Consider the following 18,277-nt stretch of genomic DNA (forward strand, 5'->3'; position numbering starts at 1 on the left):
CCAGGCACACATGTGGTACACATAATACATACATGCAGATAGTCACTCATTCGCATAAAAATAAAATATTTTAAAAAGTTTAAAACTAGAAGAAAGGGAAATTTATGGGGCTGGAGAAATGGCTCAATGATTACAAGTACATAGTGCTCTTTAAGAGGACCCAAATTTGGTTCCCAATACCCATATTGTGTGGCTCACAACCACCAATAACTCCAGCTCCTGGCGATTAAGCTGCTTTTTCTGGCCTCATGTGCACATACCCCCACACAGGCACATACATTTTGAAAAGTGGGAAATTTTTTTTTTTGTTTTGTTTTGTTTTGTTTTTCGAGACAGGGTTTCTCTGTGTAGCTTTTCGCCTTTCCTGGAGCTCACTTGGTAGCCCAGGCTGGCCTCGAAGAAAAGTGGGAAATTTAGCTGGACTTGGTGACATATCCCTTAGGCAGGTGCAGCTCTATGAATTGAGGTTAGCCTGGTCTATATAGAGTTTCAGGACATCCAAGAGACCCACATGGTGGAAGGAGAGAGCAAACTCTTGGCGGTTGTTCTTTGACCTCCACATATGCTGTCATGATATGCTTGCACATGCATGCATGCATACATATGCAAAAAGAAAAATGTAATAAAAAGTGAGGAATTTAGTTTTGTATAGCTAAATCATGTAGGCAAGTTTGACTTGGGAGGTAGATAGCATACAGTTAGAGAGTTGTTATTATAATAGATTGAAGGATTAAACTAAGCTTAAAATCGATATATAAAATGTCTTTAAAATAGACCAAAATATCAGACTTGTTTAGGGTACTCAAGTAATTCTCTTGTTTTCATCAAGTGTGTAGGAATAGAACTAGGCATAGTGACACACTTTTAATGCCTTTGTTTGGCAAGCAGAGATTAGTATCATGAGTGTGAGGTCATCCTCACCTTCATAAGGAGTTAGAGCCTACCCTGGACTACATCAGATTTTGCCACAAAAGAATAAAATGGGAGAGGGGGGTGTTGCTGAGGGAGATAGCTTAATTACTAAAGTACTTGTCTTTCAAGTGTTGAGTATGATTCCCAGAACCAAGTGTTTAAAACAAGCAAACAAAAAAAGTCAGGCCTGGTGATGTATACTAGTAATCCCAGTGCTGGGAAGGATGATAAAGGTGGATCTCTGAGGCTTGTTGATCAGCCTACCTATCCTGTTTGGTGAGTTCCAGTCCAGTAAGAGACCCTGCCTCAAAGAAAATCCATGTGGACTGCATTCCTGAGGAATAATACTTAGGATTGTCTTTTGGCCTCCACATGTATGTACACATGTATACCCGTATACACAAGAATCAAAAAAAGGAGTTCATGAATAAAAAGGAATTTGATGAATGTTTTTGCAGAAGGCTCCTGGTATGATAAGTTTATATGATTCTATTTATGTAAAATTCTAGAACAGGCAAAACATATCTCTAGTAAGTAAAAGCAGAATGGTTACTTGGGGCCCTGGTGGAGGCCTAGATGGTGGAAGGAACATAGGGTAACAAAGAGAAAACAAAATGGCCCTGAAGTAGGAATGAACTTGGGTTCTTTGAAAAGCAGAGGGTCATGTGTTTGAAGTTTAATAAAAGAGAATAGAAGAAGCATTCACAAAACTGGTAGAAGCTAGATAATTTCAGGCTGTGTAGTACTTGGACTTAATTCAAGGAATATAGTTAGTCTCTGGAAGCTGGAGACATGTGTTAAGTAAAACAGAGAAGTAGAGCACAGGAGCTGCAAAATGGGTATTAGAAGTCGTTCAGATAGTTAAATGGTAGTGGTCTGTTGAAGGAGAGCAGTGGTCAAATTTAGAGATGATTGGTATCAGGAGATGTCTGGTAGGTAGTTACAGGAATTGCTGAGGTGGATGAGGAGAATGAAATTTTTTTTTTTTTTTTTTAAAGCCCAGATGCCTTGAACTTGATGTGTAGCTCAGAGTGGCTTCAACCTTGAAATTTAGCCTTCTGATTGCTGTGAGAACAGGCATGTGCTACCATGCCTATTTGAAAATGAAGATTTAATGAAGACTTGTTGACTTTAAGTTTCTGAGGTGATAGTAGTAGTGTTTTGTGATGCAAGGAAGTTTAGAGAAGAATAAGATTGAGAGTGGAAATTATGTTATGAGGTGATTATTTAGATTTTGTTATTCAGGAAAATCATGTTTTTCTGTTTTACACCTTGACTATTGATTGATTGTTGTTGATAGTACATTTTTATGAATTTTACTTTTTCTTTTTTTTCTAACATGGTCTTGATGTATGGCCCTTACTGTCCTGATGATGCTCACTGTGTAGCCCAGGTTGCCCTTGAATTTAAAAGCAGGCCTTCTGCCTCAACCTCCTGAGTGTTGGGATTTTGGGTGTGTACTACAATGCGTGGCATTTTTTGTATGCTTGTCCAGAGTTGACTCTTTTCTTCTTGTGCTAGGATGTCAGAATTAATTGAAAAAGAAACTGAAGAATATCGCAAAGGAGATCCAGACCCATTTGATGATCGACATCCTGGTAAGATGTGTACTGTTATGTCTGAGACTTTTTTATTTTCCAATTATTTTGAAAGTGGGTCTTGCTATATTGCTCAGACAGGCCTAAAACCCTTGATTTTCCACTATAGCCTTATGAGTAGCTGAGATACAGGCATGGTCTACTGTGCCTATGTGTTCTTTTTTCTTATAAAGGAAAATTGTTGGGCTTTGCAGATGGCTTGGTGGGTAGAAGTGCCTGCTGCAAGCATGACAGACTGAATTTTGTTTGATCCTTAGAGGTCATGTAAATGTAAAGGAGAGAACCATTCAAGATTGTTGTCTTGAGTTTTGTACATGTGCTGTGAAGTACTGTGGCATGTTCATATACACACACATACATTACATCCCTTCAACACACAGATAATAGTAAAAAACAATTAAAAGGAAAATTGTTAATAGTACTTTTCAATTGATAGTGTCCTCTGTGTTAATTTTTTTTACCCCTTTGGTTTTTAGAGATAGGATTTTCTGTGTAGCCCTGGCTATCCTGGAACTTGCTCTGTAGACCAGGCTGGCCTCAATCTCAAGAGGTCTGCCTGTCTCTGCCTCCTGAGTACTGCGATTCTAGGCATATGCCACCACTGCCTGGCTCTCTGTGGTGAATATCTTCTTATATTTTTGCTGGGCATGGTGGCACATATCTTTAATCCAGCACTTGGGAAGCAGAGGCTGTGGATTTCTGTGAGTTTGTGGCCAGCCTGACTTAAATGAAGTGAGTTCCAGGCTAGCCAGGAGCCAGGATTCCATATTGAGACCCTCTCAAATTTTTTTCTTTTTCTTTTTTTTGCTATTTCTCAAAGTGAGACAAAGAGTTCTAGTAAAATTGTAATATTTGTGATTAGTCAGGTGTGGTGGCATAACTCAAAAGAGATATGCTTACCACTGCCTCTCAAGTTGCTGGGATTAAAGGTTTGAGCCACCACTGTCCAGCAATTTCTTTCTTTCTGTGTGTGTGTGGGGTGGTGGTGGGAGGATTATATGTTTGTGTGTGTACGTGTAGGCAGAAGTTTCCCTGTGCCACAGCTGCTTACCAAATAACTGACACAGAGACTCAATGTTAATTACAAATGCTCAGCCTATAGCTCGGGCTTGTTACTAGCTAACTCTTCCACTTAAATTAATCCATATTCCTTATCTATGCTTTGACATATGGCTTGGTACCTTTTCTCAGTACGGCATGCCCATCTTGTTCTCTGTGCATCTGTCGACAATTCTCTCACTCTACATCCCAATATCCTCAGTTTGATTGTCCTGCCTAACTTCATTCTGCCTTGCTATAGGCCAATCTGCTTCTTTACTAACCAATGAGAGTAATACATATTCACAGGGTACAGAAGGAATTATTCCACAGCATTTCTCCCTTTTTGTCTAATTAAAAGGGAGGTTTTAACCTTAACATAGTAAAACTATATATAACAAGCAGTTATTAAGTAAGAATTAGTTACAATATCTAGTTTATTTATATTTGGCAAAATTAAGGAAAACATGCTATCATCTATCTTATCTTTGTGAGTCCCAAGTTTTGTTATCTAATTTACCTTCATAACTAAGTAAAACTATAACTAACTTTTTAGTCTTCAGCTCTATCAGAGATCCCAGAAGGGTGAAATGTTGCCCAATGATAGGGATATCTCACTGCCTGAACAGTCACTCAAAGTTCTACTGTAATGTTTGGGCATCCATCTTTGGCCCATAGGCCTAGTGTATCTGACAGACTTTCCAGTGAAGCAGGAATTCTGAAGGACTGTCCTACCTTGTCTTGGCAAAATTTGGCAGTTGCCTTTCTTGCATCCTGCTGGTCCAGTTTGGACAATAACTGTCAGCAGTTGAGGCAAAGGCAGTTTCTTTGCCCACATACATGGCTAGCTTTTGCTATAAAGAAAACAAACTCCATATGGAGTTTTTTCTATGCCCATCATCTTCTCTGAAGTAGATTGGTGCTGCTAGGAGCAGACGTGTCTCATTGTCATGAAAAGCCTTAGATAAATATATTAAATGCCATATTCTGTAGGTCTTTGAAGTGTTTGAAGACCATATATCTGTTTATGACTTTGAAAACATATCTAACATGATTGATTATAAGTTTGATTAATATAGCTAACTATTAAGCTGAATTTTTTAATTATACATTACATTTTTAAATGAGTTACATAAGAACAATAACCCAAAAGAGTAGAAATATACAGTATTACAATATTACCTTTAAATTTATATTAATATATAAAAATCCATACCAATGTAAAATATTTAAGACTCGTAGTTGCTGTTTTGATTTAAAAGTGGATTCAATAATCTACTTTTTATCTTTTCATTTCTATATCCTTTTTATCTTTTCATTTCTATATCCTATCCCTCTTTTTTTTCCTTTAGAAAGAGACCTTTGAATTTAACTTTGTTTAGCCTTTTTCTTGACTATGATCAATAACAATTTGTAACCAACTCCCCTTTAATGATAATAAACATCAATAACCCATTTTTTGGGAATGTGGGCATAGTTCTTTAGACTATTTTGTGTTTGGGGGTGCTGGTAATCTTTGGACTGTGACAAATTTAGGATAATGGTTAAGTCTTGGCTGCAGTATTCTGTGAGGCTGGATCATCCCAGTCAGCATCCTTGAAGCTGTTCTGGATGTTGGATCATTTGGGCCATCTGTTTTTACTTGTGTCTGGTCCCCTTGTTCTGAAAATACATAAACTTTTAAAGGTAACATACATATCTGTCTGTCTTTCTTTCTTTCTTTCTTTCTTTCTTTCTTTCTTTCTCTCTTCTTTCTTTCTTTCTTCTCTTCTTCTTTCTTTCTCTCTCTCTCTCTCTCTCTCTCTCTCTTTCTTTTTTTTTTTTTTTTTTTTTTGTTGTTGTTGTTGTTTCGAGACAGGGTTTCTCTGTGTAGTTTTGGTGCCTGTCTTGGATCTCACTCTGTAGACCAGGCCAGAGGTCCGCCTGACTCTGCCTCCCGATTGCTGGGATTAATGGCTTGTGCACCACCACCACTCTGCTACATATCTGTATTAATACAAGTATGGGCTGTGTATTTTACATAAGTCATCCAAAGATGATTCTTTTGTTATATGTTTAAGCAAGTAAAATATACATTTTGTATCTTATAGTTCTTCTAGGTGCTCTCCCTTGGTTCCCTGAGAGCCTAGTCTCATGGCAGAGGTATGTTTACCACCAGATCTGGGAGCCATGTTTACTGCCCCACCTCAGGGAAGTTTCTGGGTCTACGCTGGCGTTACCCAGCAGTGTGTTGCCAGCTGCTTATAAGCACCATTTAGTGTTTGGCAGCAGGGCCTCTAAAAAGAGCCACCCTCTATTGCCGCTAGCATTGAGCCAAGGAAACCTGTCACGCCTCTGCTCATTGTCAGCAAACAGCTCAGTGGAGAAAAGGCGGTTACCAAGAAGCTGTGTTTGACTGCATCTGTCGGCTACTCTGTCACTCTGCTTTTCTTCATTCCAGCATCCTCAGTTTGATTGTCCTGCCTAACTTTATCCTGCCTTGCCATAGGCCAGTCAGCTTCATTATTAACCAGTGAGAGTAATACATCTTCACAGGGTACAGAAGGATTATCCCACAGCATGTATTTTCATATACATGTTAGTATGTGAGTGCACTTTTTTGTTGGTTTGTGTGCATGTAGAGGCCAGAGGTCACCTTAAGATATTGTCCCTTAGGAGCTATCCATCTGGTTCTTAGGGTCTCTTGCTGGGACTTAGGGCTCCCAGTTTGGCTAGGATGGCTGGTGTAGTGGGATTTCAAGTGTGCACCGCCATGCCTGGCTTTTTACATGGGTTTCAGGGATCAAACTCAGGTCCTTATGTTTGCGTGGTAAGTACTTTAGTGACTAATCTATTTACCCAGCCCCTAGAGAATGATTCTTTCTTTAAAATTATTGCTACTTTTTTTTGAGGCAAGATCTTACTATATAACTCTAGATGGGTGTGTAAAGTTGGCCTCATAGAGCTATTCTTGCCTCTGCCTCCCAAGTGCTGGGATTAAAGATGTGTGCCACTATATCTAGTCCTAAAAATGTTTCTTATTAAATTTACTCAAAGAATCTTGTCTTTGTTTCTGTTTATTTTTGCTGACAGTTTATTAGTTATATTTATAAGAACCCAGATGTTATTCTATAGGTCTGATTTGTTTGACAGGATTACCTATTCCTTTGTGCCTCCCTCTTCTTTTGGTAGGTCGAGCTGATCCAGAGTGTATGCTGGGCCACTTGCTGAGAATACTCTTCAAGAATGATGATTTCATGAATGCAGTAGGTTTGCTTTTTCTTTCCTCCAGAAATTATCAGAAGATAATCATACATTTGATTATTTATTTGTTTTCTGTCACCTTAAAACTTTGTTAAAGTTGAGAATAGAGTGGTTAGATTTTTTTTTTTTTAATTTGGTTATTGAAAAAGTAATTGAGCTGCTTTTTTGACAAAGTTCTGGTTGTGATGAAATTATTTTCTGTTTGGAGGTAGAAAATGATGGGAACCAGTGTGATAGTTTATGTATGTAAGCAGTCCTAGCTCTTGGCAGGCTGAGGGAGGAGATGTAGTGCAGATTCAGCTACGTAAGAACCTATTTCAAAATACACCTCCTCCCCCCAAAAAAAGCCATGGGGGATATATTCAATTCAATGCAATCAAATTAAGGATGTTGTTAATTTATTTTAATAATAAAGGAAGTTTAAAAAATAGGTTTAAAAATTAATTTTGATTGGATTGAATTCCAGAACAAATAGTACTCCTTTATATCTTTCTTAAAAATTGCAAGTATTACCTTGCAGCAAAATAGCAGAGTACATCTTGAACACGGCTATTTCCAAAGCTACACGAGTGTTCGATTCAGATTTCCTTTTAACATTTCTCTCTCCATTTGTATATGTATTGTACATTGATCATGTCTACCCACTCCCCCGCCCCCTATGCCTCCCTTTGTTTTCCTTTCCTTCTTTTTCTTTCCAGCTGGTGAATGCGTATGTGATGACAAGTAGAGAGCCCCCTTTAAATACTGCAGCTTGCAGACTGCTACTGGACATCATGCCAGGTCTAGAAACTGCCGTTGTCTTTCAAGAAAAGGTACTTGATAGAAGAAAAGTCATTGTGTTTTTGAATCGAGTGGATTGAATTGTTGGATTTGTGTTTGTTAATATAGTAATTTGTGTTTGTTAATATAGTAATTGTTATTTTTTCTTATTCAGGTAGTAATGTGTGCTCTAGATAGACAGAAGACAAATTCAAAAACTAGTTATTTGAATCAGGTGGTATACAGCTGTTATCTCAGCCTGGGGATGGTTGAAGTTGGAGGATCAAGAGCTCAAAGTCATCTTTTGCTAATTTGGAGTTCAAGGCCACCCTGGTCTACATAAGATCCTAACTCCGCCAGGTGGTGATGACACCAGCCTTTAATCCCAGTACTTGGGAGGCAGAGCCAGGTGGATCTCTGTGAGTTCGATGCCAACCTGGTCTATAGAGTGAGATCCAGGACAGGCAGCAAAAACTACATGGAGAAATCCTGTCTCCAAAAAAAAAAAAAAAAAAAAAAAAAAAAAAGGCTCCTATCTCCAAATGCAACAAAAGTATGTTATTTGTGTTATTTGGATAGCTACCTGCTATATGGGTGAAATACTATTTTTCAGAATCTTAAGATTAGGTTTTAAAAAGTATATTATGATTTCATTTAAGTTTTGCTCCTTTTCTTCCTTTGTGGTAATGGAGATTAAACTTAGTTACTCTTATGAACAACACTGGAATACAGTTTTTAAATGTGTGTTTGTGCACATGTGTAGGTATAGGCTTGTACATGCACTTTGAGGCCAGAAGAGGGTATCAGGCGGCCTGCCAAATCACTGTCCACCTATTCTTTGAGGCAGTCTTCCTTGGACCTTTTCCTTCTACTGAGCTGGAAGCCAGGGTGGCCCAGCAGTCGTTTTCTTTACTCCCTTGGAGTTGTTATGGTTATGTGTGGGATCCTGGCTTGTTATGTGGGTGCTGGGATCCGAACTTCGGTCCTGAGGCTTGTGCAACAAGCTCTCTTTAACGACTGAACCATCTATGTAGTCCATCACTGAAATAGACATTAACTTTTTTTGTCATGAGATAGAAATGTTGGCTTATAATTTTAGTTGTGAAAATGGCCTTTTCTGAATTGCACTATTTCTTGTCCTTTCCTATAGGAAGGAATTGTTGAAAATCTTTTCAAATGGGCCCGAGAGGCTGATCAGCCACTGAGGACATATTCTACTGGACTGTTAGGAGGTGCTATGGAAAATCAAGATATTGCTGCCAACTACAGAGATGAAAATTCACAGCTGGTAAGGACCATCTTAGCATGAGTTGTTGCACACTTGCTACCTGAATCTGAATTATCAAAAACTTGTACTAACTAGAACATAGTTATATCAGCACTTTAAGATTTATTTCCTTAGTGGAGAGTTTTGATTTTACTTTTCTTTTTTTACATTAAAACTTTTTTTTATCTTGTCAGGATCATGACATATAAACCTATGTCCTATTCTCATTTCTCTCCTTAACCTTTGTGTTTTGAAGATTTTGAAATATGTAGCAAAGGTGAAAGAATTTTAGTGAATATTTGAGTCTGTACCAGTTGAACAAATTATTAACATTTTATTAGACTCATTAGTTTACTCATCTATTCTAAATTTTAAAAGAAATGCAATTCATATTGAAATCCAGATACAAACCATTTCTTTAACGTAGTATCATTATTTATGTCTTTGCTATTTTTTTTTTAATTTATTTTTTGGTTTGTGTGTTTTCTTTTTTTTTAAAAAAAAGTTTTTTTTTTGGTATGCCTAGGTTGGTCTTGAACTCACTATGTAGCTCTGGCTGGCTTCAGACTTGGAACAGTCCTTCTGCTTCAGTTCTTTCTGCTGAAGTTATAGGCATGCGCCATTGCACTCAAGTAAACATAGAACCAGTTCCTAATATTGGCCCCAGAAATCAGTACTAAAAGATTTAAAAGGCAAACCTGTAGTTGCTAGTGACATACAATGTATAGTCAGTAAGTTTTTGAAATCTTTAGTTTTGATTTTTCCCCCTTTTTTTAAAATTAATTTATTTTTTCAATTACACTCATGATATTAATCACATTTGTGGTATTCATAGATTACATTCGAAGTATTCATTCAAAATTTTAAATGTCGAATGTCATTTCTTGAAGGGGGTAGGAGGTCTTAAATACAGGCTTACAGCACAATGGGAAGACCCCAGAGGGCAGAAGTTTGCTACTGATGTTTTACAATCTTGCATCTAAGCTGTTAACGCCCATTATTCAGGATACATAGACAAGGAACTTCCCTTAAGCATTCAGGGAGGTGGAACCTGGTAGGGAATTAGCCTTGGGAGGATGTCAAGGTCCGCAAGCAAGGCAACAGTTACCCAAAAACAAGTTTTGATTTTTAAAGCCAATTAAAAATCTAGTTTTTGCTTTTTTAAGGTGTGATGCATATCCCAGTCTACCTTGGCCCAAACTGACCACTTGTAAAGGGTGTGTTTTATGTCATATCTTCTGGTTTTGGTTTTCTAGGAAAAAACACACACATAAGTCTATTTTAAAATATATGGTTTTTTTTTTTTTTTTTTTTTTTTTTTTTTTTTGGTGTAACAGCTCTGACCTGGAACTTGCTCAGATCAGGCTGGCCTTGAACCTTGAACTCACAGAGATCCACCTGCCTCCTGAGTGCTGGGATTAAAGGTGTGAGCTACCACGCCCCACTAAAAATACATTTTTTAGCATTAGCTTATTTCATCAAAATATAAGAATCAAATCAACTAATTTATCAGATCTTTACTATTCCCAGGCATTGGGCTGTGAGTATTGAGTTCTCTTTAGTAGGGAAGTAATATATAATGAGCTCTTTGTCATGCAATGTGCCTATAAATCTTAGCATTTGAGAGGTAAAGGAAGAGTGAGACTCTGTCTCATAAAACAAACCAAAAGAAAAGAATTATTTAGTAAGAATCATGTAAATTAAAATTCAGAATAAATAACTCCTTTACTCAAATATTTGTTGCTAGGTGGCAATAGTGCTTCGCAGACTGAGAGAGCTACAACTTCAGGAAGTGGCTTTGCGCCAGGAAAATAAGCGTCCTAGTCCTCGGAAGCTTTCATCGGAGCCACTTTTGCCTCTGGATGAGGAAGCTGTGGATATGGACTATGGTGACATGGCAGTAGATGTTGTGGATGGAGAGCAAGAAGCTTCTAGAGATATGGACATCTCCTTTCGATTGGATTCAAGTCACAAGACCAGTAGTAGAGTGAACTCAGCAACTAAGCCCGAGGAAGCCTCAGGATTCAAGAAGAACAAGTCTGCAAAGCATGGTGACAGAGAGAACTTTAGGAAGGCCAAGCAGAAGTTGGGTTTCTCATCTTCTGACCCAGATCGTGTGTTTGTTGAGCTGTCTAATAGCAGCTGGTCAGAAATGTCCCCCTGGGTGATTGGCACCAATTATACCCTCTATCCTATGACTCCTGCTATTGAACAGCGACTTATTCTCCAGTATCTGACCCCTCTAGGAGAGTATCAGGAGGTAAGTTTTTGGGATAAGGTACTGTTCACATTTTGGGTCTATTATGTTTATCTCTAGGGCATTTTATGGTTATATCTTAGCCACTGACATACTCTTCCATTCCAGAAAGGTCTTTTTCTCAAATAAATAAGGTTTTATTGCATGTCACTCCTGATAAAGGTTGGTTTGCTCAAAATGTATTCATATAAACATATGGTATGTGAACATTAGGGTTTCTAATGCTGTGAAGAGTCACCATGACCACGGCGACTCTTATAAAGGAAAACATTTAATTGGGGCTGGTTTATAGTTTCAGAGTTTAGTCCGTTATTATCATGACAAGAAACATGGTGGCATGTAGGCAGACATGGTGCTGGAGAAGGAGCTCAGAGTTCTACATCTGGATTGACAGGTGGCATGAAGTGAACTGGTTTGAGCTTTTGAGACCTCACAGCCCACCCCCTAGTGACACACTTCCTCCAACAAAGTCACACCTCCTAATCCACTTCCTATGAACCAAGTATTCAAACACATGAGTCTGTGGGAGCCATTCCTATTCAAACCACCATAACGAACATATTCTTGGGGGGGGGGGGGTTCAATTTTTCAAAATTTTCTTTTAACTTTCTTTTTATTCTTTGTGGTTTCATTTCTTTAATAATTTTCCTTCATAAAATACAGGGAATGTGGAAGAAGCCACATTAAGACTTTTTTTTTGGTTCTCATTTCAGTTACTTCCCATATTCATGCAACTTGGATCACGAGAATTGATGATGTTTTATATTGATCTGAAACAGACTAATGATGTCCTGCTTACTTTTGAGGCACTCAAGGTAAAGTTCTTTTTTTTTTTTTTTTTTTTTTGGAGACAGGGTTCTCCATGTAGTTTTGGGGCCTGTCCTGGATCTAGCTCTGTAGACCAGACTGGCCTTGAACTCACAGAGATCTGCCTGGCTCTCCCGAGTGCTGGGATTAAAGGTGTGTGCCATCGCCGCCTGGCAAGGTAAAGTTCTTAAAATTATTAGGTCACTGAGCGTTTTGTTAGTACTTGATGTTTATGAAACTCATGTTAAATGCGGTTAGTACAGCAGTACTGGCCAACCATATGTGATTTTTCAGTACTTTAAAATATAGTGTCTCTGAAGAACTGAAGTTTCATTTACTTTTGAGACAGGGTCTCAGTCTGTGGCACAGGCTAGCATGGAGCTCATATTAGACCAGGTTGGCCTCAAGCTTACAGCAGTCCTCTTGCCTCAGCCTCTTTGGTGTTAAGATCACATTTGTGAATTACTACAGGCCTGGCTTTAAATTTTAGGTAATTTTGATTAAGTTAATCTCATGCATCAAACAGTAGTATAGTTATAAAGTATGTTGAAGTGGAATTCAAAATGGATAAGTTTGTCTTTCAGTCCCTAGACATTTTAAGTTTGGTTGAGATCAGACGGAATTGGAGTAATCTGGTTGTGGGGTGTGTCTGTTTCTGTCTGTATCTGTTTATTTAAAGAGTGTACTCTAGTTATGTCTTGAACAGTGAAATGGTACTGGAGGTTGGAGCTGTGTCTAGTGGCCCAGAAATACTGCATTCAGTTACAACATTGATTTTGAACAAGGTGCAATTGGATAGTGCCTTTGGGTGTTTGCTCACTCTCCTTGGAATTGCAATTGCTATTATCATTCATCTGTTCCTTTAAAAAGTTATGAAAGGGACAAAAGATAAGAAATTTGTATTGTTTGTTCTGGGTACAGGAGGGGGAGCTGTGGCTCTGCTGAGGCCCTGTCTTTGAGGCGCTTGGGTTCAGAAATAAAAACATCCCACTTTTCTTGGACTCCCTGTCCTTAAAATGAAATTAATAAAATTTAAACTTTAAAAATTTGACTGGGTGTTGTGGTACATGCTTGTAATTCCAGCTATGGGGAGGCAGTGGGTTCAAGGCCAGTCGATACGTATCTAGGGCCAGGAAGATGGCTCAGTGGGTTAGGGCACTTGTTGCCAAACCTGATGACTGGAGTGTGAGCTCTGGAAACCAAATGTTGGAAGGAGAAAACCAATTCTTGCAAGTTGTTCTCTTACCCCCACATGTGACACCATAGCCACTCACATAAATAAATACAATAAAGTATCTAAATTTTTTATTTTTTTGGTTTTTTGAGACAGCGGTTCTCTTTGTATCCCCAGCTGTTGTAGAACTTACTCTGTGAGGAGATCTGTCTGCTTCTGCCTCCCGACTGCTGGGATTAAAGGCATTTGCCACCACTTGGCTGAAGTTTTACTTTTTTAAAAATGCATTCTTATACCACTTTTGATTCTTTGCTTAAGTTTCTTCTTTGGGAGTCTGTAATTCCAGCATTTGAGAGGTGGAGACCAGCTTGGGACACATAGTGAAACTTTGTCTCAAAAAGTTTTTTTATTGTTTGGGGCTATACTGAAAATAAATGTAAAAGAACATTTTTTGGACTTCATAAAGTCAGTGACTGTACTTGGATTAGAACACTGAGCTGATTATGGAGGAAGAATTAAATTGACAAGGTTAGCAAAAGCCTGCTCGGGAAACATAAAATAAAGATTGTAAAATTGTTCCATTGCTTACAGCAGGTTTATCATTATCACCCTTTCTGTCTGTGGTACTCGGAATTAACCTAGGGCCTTGAGGATGCTTTGCAAGCACTCTACTAGGAATCAGCAACCTCCAGCTCTTTTAACTTCTTTTCAATTTTGAGACATAGTCACATTAATTTTCCTAGGTTGGCCTTGAAGTTGTTCTCCAGTCTTAGCCTACTAAGGTGCTAAGATTATAGGCATGTCCTGCTGCACATAGATTACTTTTGTTTGTTTGCTTGACTTTTAGTTTTTAATTTTTTTAATGGAAGAAGGGCTTAGAGTTTTAAGGGATAAAATATACTCCATCATGTAGGGAAGGCAAGGCAGCTCTATGGTAGCAGGAATATATAGCTGGGACTTTTCATCTCACATTTTGGCAAAAGAGAAAGTAGAGTTTTTTTGTTTCTTTTTTTTTTTTAACTTTTAAAAGAAAAAGAAAACAGGTTTATTGGTTTATTTCATACCCTACAAGGGTTGACAGTAACAAGAATATTGCAGTCAACCCCTGTCTTGTTTTTAACCTGCAACAAAATATTAGGTGTGCTGAAGGTGTACCTCACTGGTTTATCTCATGGTTAGCAGGTCCTGGGGTTCTATTCCTACTCTGCCTCCCTAACCCACAGGTCCTTGAAAGATGAACACCTTTTGTGTTAGGAAAGAAAGGAGGGACGTTGTAGAATTTTAAGACTTTTTCTTTTCCTTCTGTTCCTCTCTCTGTCTCTGTCTCTGTCTCTCTCCTTTTGGTTTTTTGAGACAGTGCTTCTCCGTGTAGCTTCGGCTGTCCTTGCTCTGTAGAGCAGGCTGGCCTCGAACTCAAAAGAGGTCAGCCTTTCTCTGCCAATGGAGTGCTAGAATTAAAGGCGTGCATCACCACTGCCTGGTCCAGCCCTTTTTCTTTCTCCCATCTTTCTTTTTCCCTTTCTCCTTTCCCTCTACTCTAGCTTTTCTTTTGTGAGAGGGTGGTTCTCTACATAGATGACTCTATAGAAGCTGACATTATGTTAAGAGATTTGTGATGTTTTGATTATTCCTGTAACTTGTGTTCTTACTGTTTAGCACCTAGCATCTCTCCTGCTCCATAACAAATTTGCTACAGAATTTGTTGCACATGGTGGAGTTCAGAAATTACTGGAAATTCCTCGTCCTTCTATGGCCGCAACTGGTGTATCCATGTGCTTGTATTACCTGTCCTACAACCAGGATGCTATGGAGAGAGTAAGTCTAGTCCATTCATGTGATGAGAATGGGATTTGATGGGGACTATCTCTTTAAAATAGCACACTCCCAGATCAGCCTTTGGATAAGAAGAAATGAACATTTGAAAGATAAAATTCTTAGGAAAGACATGAGAGATGTGAATGTTTATCTTCATAAAGCATCCTAAAATGTAAAATTGTTTAGAAAAATTTAATTCTGCTGAGAAAGTGCAGGACAGATGTTTCACAAGCTTTATTTACTTTCTTTGATTTCTGTGGCATTATGATTAATAGCCAGACACTTTTCATTTGTTTTAGTAGAGCTGTATTATTCATATATATATATATATATATATATATATATATATATATTGCTGTATTATATTTTAAAGTCAGTTTATTGTAAAAACAGGTAATGCTTTATATATGTTAAATAATTTGTGATGGAGATAGTAAACTAATTTCAGATGTTCTCATTCTTTTTTTAATTTTTATTTATTTATATTTTATATATGAGTGCTCTGCATGTATACCTGCACACCAGAAGAGGGCATCAGATCTTATTATAGAGAGTCATGAGCCACCATGTGGGTGCTGGGAATTGAACTCAGGACCTCTGGAAGAGAGAGCAGCCAGTGCTCTTAACCCCTGCACTATCTCTCCAGCCCCAGATGTTCTCATTCTTAATTTGAGTCTTTTGTTTTTCCTAAGTCTTTTCATGTTTGTGATCATTTTTTAAAAAAAGTGAGTGGGTTTTACATTTGAAAAGTGATGGTTCCCCTGGGTATTTCTAGGAGAGGGCTCATTTCTGTATTAGGAATATTTTTCTAATGTTGTGTATGTACATGACTTTTTAAGTTAAGTAAAGCTGGTGATTTACTTGAGTGTTGACTTTGTCTTTGCTCATTTACTAAGATAACCGTAATAATTAAAATTTTACTTTTTGTGAATATTAAACTATTTATATGCACAAAGTTAATTATGGCTAAAATGTAGAGAAAGGTACCAAGCAAAACTAGGAAATGTTTTACAGTTAATTGTTTAATTCATAGGAGGCATATACATGTATGAATCAGTGGAGCAGCAGATAGTACAATTGCAGACTTAGTGTTACAGTAAGCTCCGCCACTTTTAAGAATGTCCTTGCTGGGCATCGTGGCACATGCTTTTAATCCTTGTTCTTGGGAGACAGAGGCAGGTGGATCTCTCTCTGTGAGTTTGAGACCAGCCTGGTTTATATAGTGAGTTCCAGGCCAGTTAGGGCCATAAAGTGAGACTGTGTCTCAAAAAAAAAAAAGTCCTTAACTTCTCTGAGCCTCTTTATAATTATTAAGCAGGATGTTAATACTTTATGCACTGAGCATTTTAGAAGCATCAAATGATGTATTTTATGGCTCTCGGTAAGTATAAGTTGTACTTAATTAAATTTAGGTAGTTTTCAGGTTTGAAATTGATTATGTTCTAGAATTGACTTAGAATGATCACTGTATTCTATAAAATTTTCTATCTACACTGGTGAATTTTTCATCCCTTTTAAAGAAACATTTGCCCCAAATGTTAAAATATATTTTTATATTTATTTAATTTATTTATTTACTTTTTTGCAGGTTTGCATGCATCCCCACAATGTTCTATCTGACGTGGTGAACTATACCCTATGGTTAATGGAATGTTCTCATGCTTCAGGATGCTGCCATGCTACAATGTTTTTCTCAATTTGCTTCTCATTCCGGGCTGTCTTGGAGCTCTTTGACCGTTATGATGGTCTGCGTCGCCTAGTAAACTTGGTGAGGTTCTTCCACTGGCTCTTCAGTTAGCTGTAGGGGTCCTGTTTGTTTTGGTTATACTGAAAGACATTATGTAGAAGAGAAGAAATTTCTTTTTGGTTGTTTGAATCAAGGTTTCATGTAGCCCAGTCTGGCCCTAACTTTCTATATAACCAAGAATGACCTTGAACTACTTACTGCCTTTCCTACTTCCAATTCCTAGTGCAGGGATTATAGATACATATCACTGCACCCAGCTGGGTACATTTCTGATTGGCATTTTGGGCTTTGGTTGTATATGTATTTTTTTATTTATGAGTTTTTCTTACTTTCTTATGTTTGGTTTTTTGGTGCTAAGTATTGAACCCAGAGTGTCAGGCATATTTACAATACTGCTGAAGGCTGTACCTAGCCCTGTTCTCTATGCCATTGTAGACATGCATATCTATCTATCTATCTATCTATCTATCTATCTATCTATCTATCTATCTTTCTATCTATCTATCTATCTATCTATCTATCTATCTATCTTGACATAGTAATTGTGTAGGAGGGTTGCTGTGATAATGATTTTTTTTCATCTTTTTTCTTTCTTTTGTGAGAAAAGGTCTCACTATGTAGCCTTGTTTAGAACTCCCTTTGTAGACCAGGCTGACATTGAACTTGTATCAATGTTTCTGGCTCTGCTTCCCAAGTGCTGGGAGCTGGATTGCAACTGTTTAATTTTGATCTTTTCAAATGGCAACAGCTTTAGGCTGGTGTACCTTTGTTTTCCTTTTCTTGTTGATTTTTTAAATATTTTATTTTACGTGCATTCATGTTTTGCGTGCATGTATGTCTGTGTGAGTGTGTTGGATTCCCTGGAATTGGAGCTACAGAGAGTTGTGAGCTGCCATGTGGTGCTGGGAATTGAACCTGGCTCCTCTAGAAGATCAGCCAGTGCTCCTAACCACTGAGCCATCACTCCAACCCCTCTTGATTTTTAAGACAATTTCTCTGTAGTTCAAGTTAGCCTTGGATTTGCTATGTAGATTGGCTGGCCTGGAACTTAGTATTTTCATGTCTCAGCCTCTCAAGTGTTGGACTACAAGAATACACCACTATACTTCACCTTCTGTATATATTTTAATATGATTAGAAGCTGTCATTTTTTGTTTCATATGACTGTTAGCATGTTGTATATATGGGTATACTTGTCAGTACTGTTGAACATAAACATTTACCAAAATAGTTTTTTGTTATCTTTTTACTTTTCTCTTCTGTGTGTTCTTTCCCCATCTCCCTTTCAATCTCATACCTGTTCACTAATAGATCAGTACTTTGGAGATTTTAAATTTGGAAGACCAGGGTGCACTTTTGAGTGATGATGAAATATTTGCTAGCCGCCAAACTGGCAAACATACCTGCATGGCTCTGCGAAAGTATTTTGAAGCTCACTTGGCCATTAAATTGGAACAAGTCAAGCAGTCACTTCAGAGGACTGAGGGTGGTATTCTTGTGCACCCTCAACCTCCATACAAGGTAAGAGAATAGTCATTTATTTATTTGTTTAATTTTATTTTTGAGACAGGTTGTCTTAGCGTTATCCCTGCTATGATGAAACACTATGACCAAAGCAACTTGGGGAGGAAAGGGTTTATTTGGCTTACGTTTCCATATC

The 18,277-nt window shown here is 37.9% G+C and overlaps 1 protein-coding gene across 6 annotated transcripts in view; it reads left to right on the top strand.

Annotated features, from left to right (window-relative positions):
• Dcaf1 (DDB1 and CUL4 associated factor 1) overlaps nt 1-18,277 on the top strand; it is a 71,459-nt gene that overhangs the window by 15,250 nt on the left and 37,932 nt on the right. For all 6 annotated transcript variants that reach the window (XM_037207902.1, XM_037207903.1, XM_037207904.1 and 3 more), the window contains exons 3-11: nt 2,434-2,510; nt 6,720-6,793; nt 7,490-7,603; nt 8,701-8,838; nt 10,565-11,077; nt 11,788-11,889; nt 14,712-14,870; nt 16,459-16,638; nt 17,929-18,138. In XM_037207902.1, coding sequence (XP_037063797.1) covers nt 2,434-2,510; nt 6,720-6,793; nt 7,490-7,603; nt 8,701-8,838; nt 10,565-11,077; nt 11,788-11,889; nt 14,712-14,870; nt 16,459-16,638; nt 17,929-18,138 — 1,567 coding nt within the window. The remainder of the gene's footprint in view (nt 1-2,433; nt 2,511-6,719; nt 6,794-7,489; nt 7,604-8,700; nt 8,839-10,564; nt 11,078-11,787; nt 11,890-14,711; nt 14,871-16,458; nt 16,639-17,928; nt 18,139-18,277) is intronic.

The sequence above is a fragment of the Peromyscus leucopus genome, chromosome 7, assembly GCF_004664715.2.
Source record: "Peromyscus leucopus breed LL Stock chromosome 7, UCI_PerLeu_2.1, whole genome shotgun sequence".
Lineage (NCBI taxonomy): Eukaryota > Metazoa > Chordata > Mammalia > Rodentia > Cricetidae > Peromyscus > Peromyscus leucopus.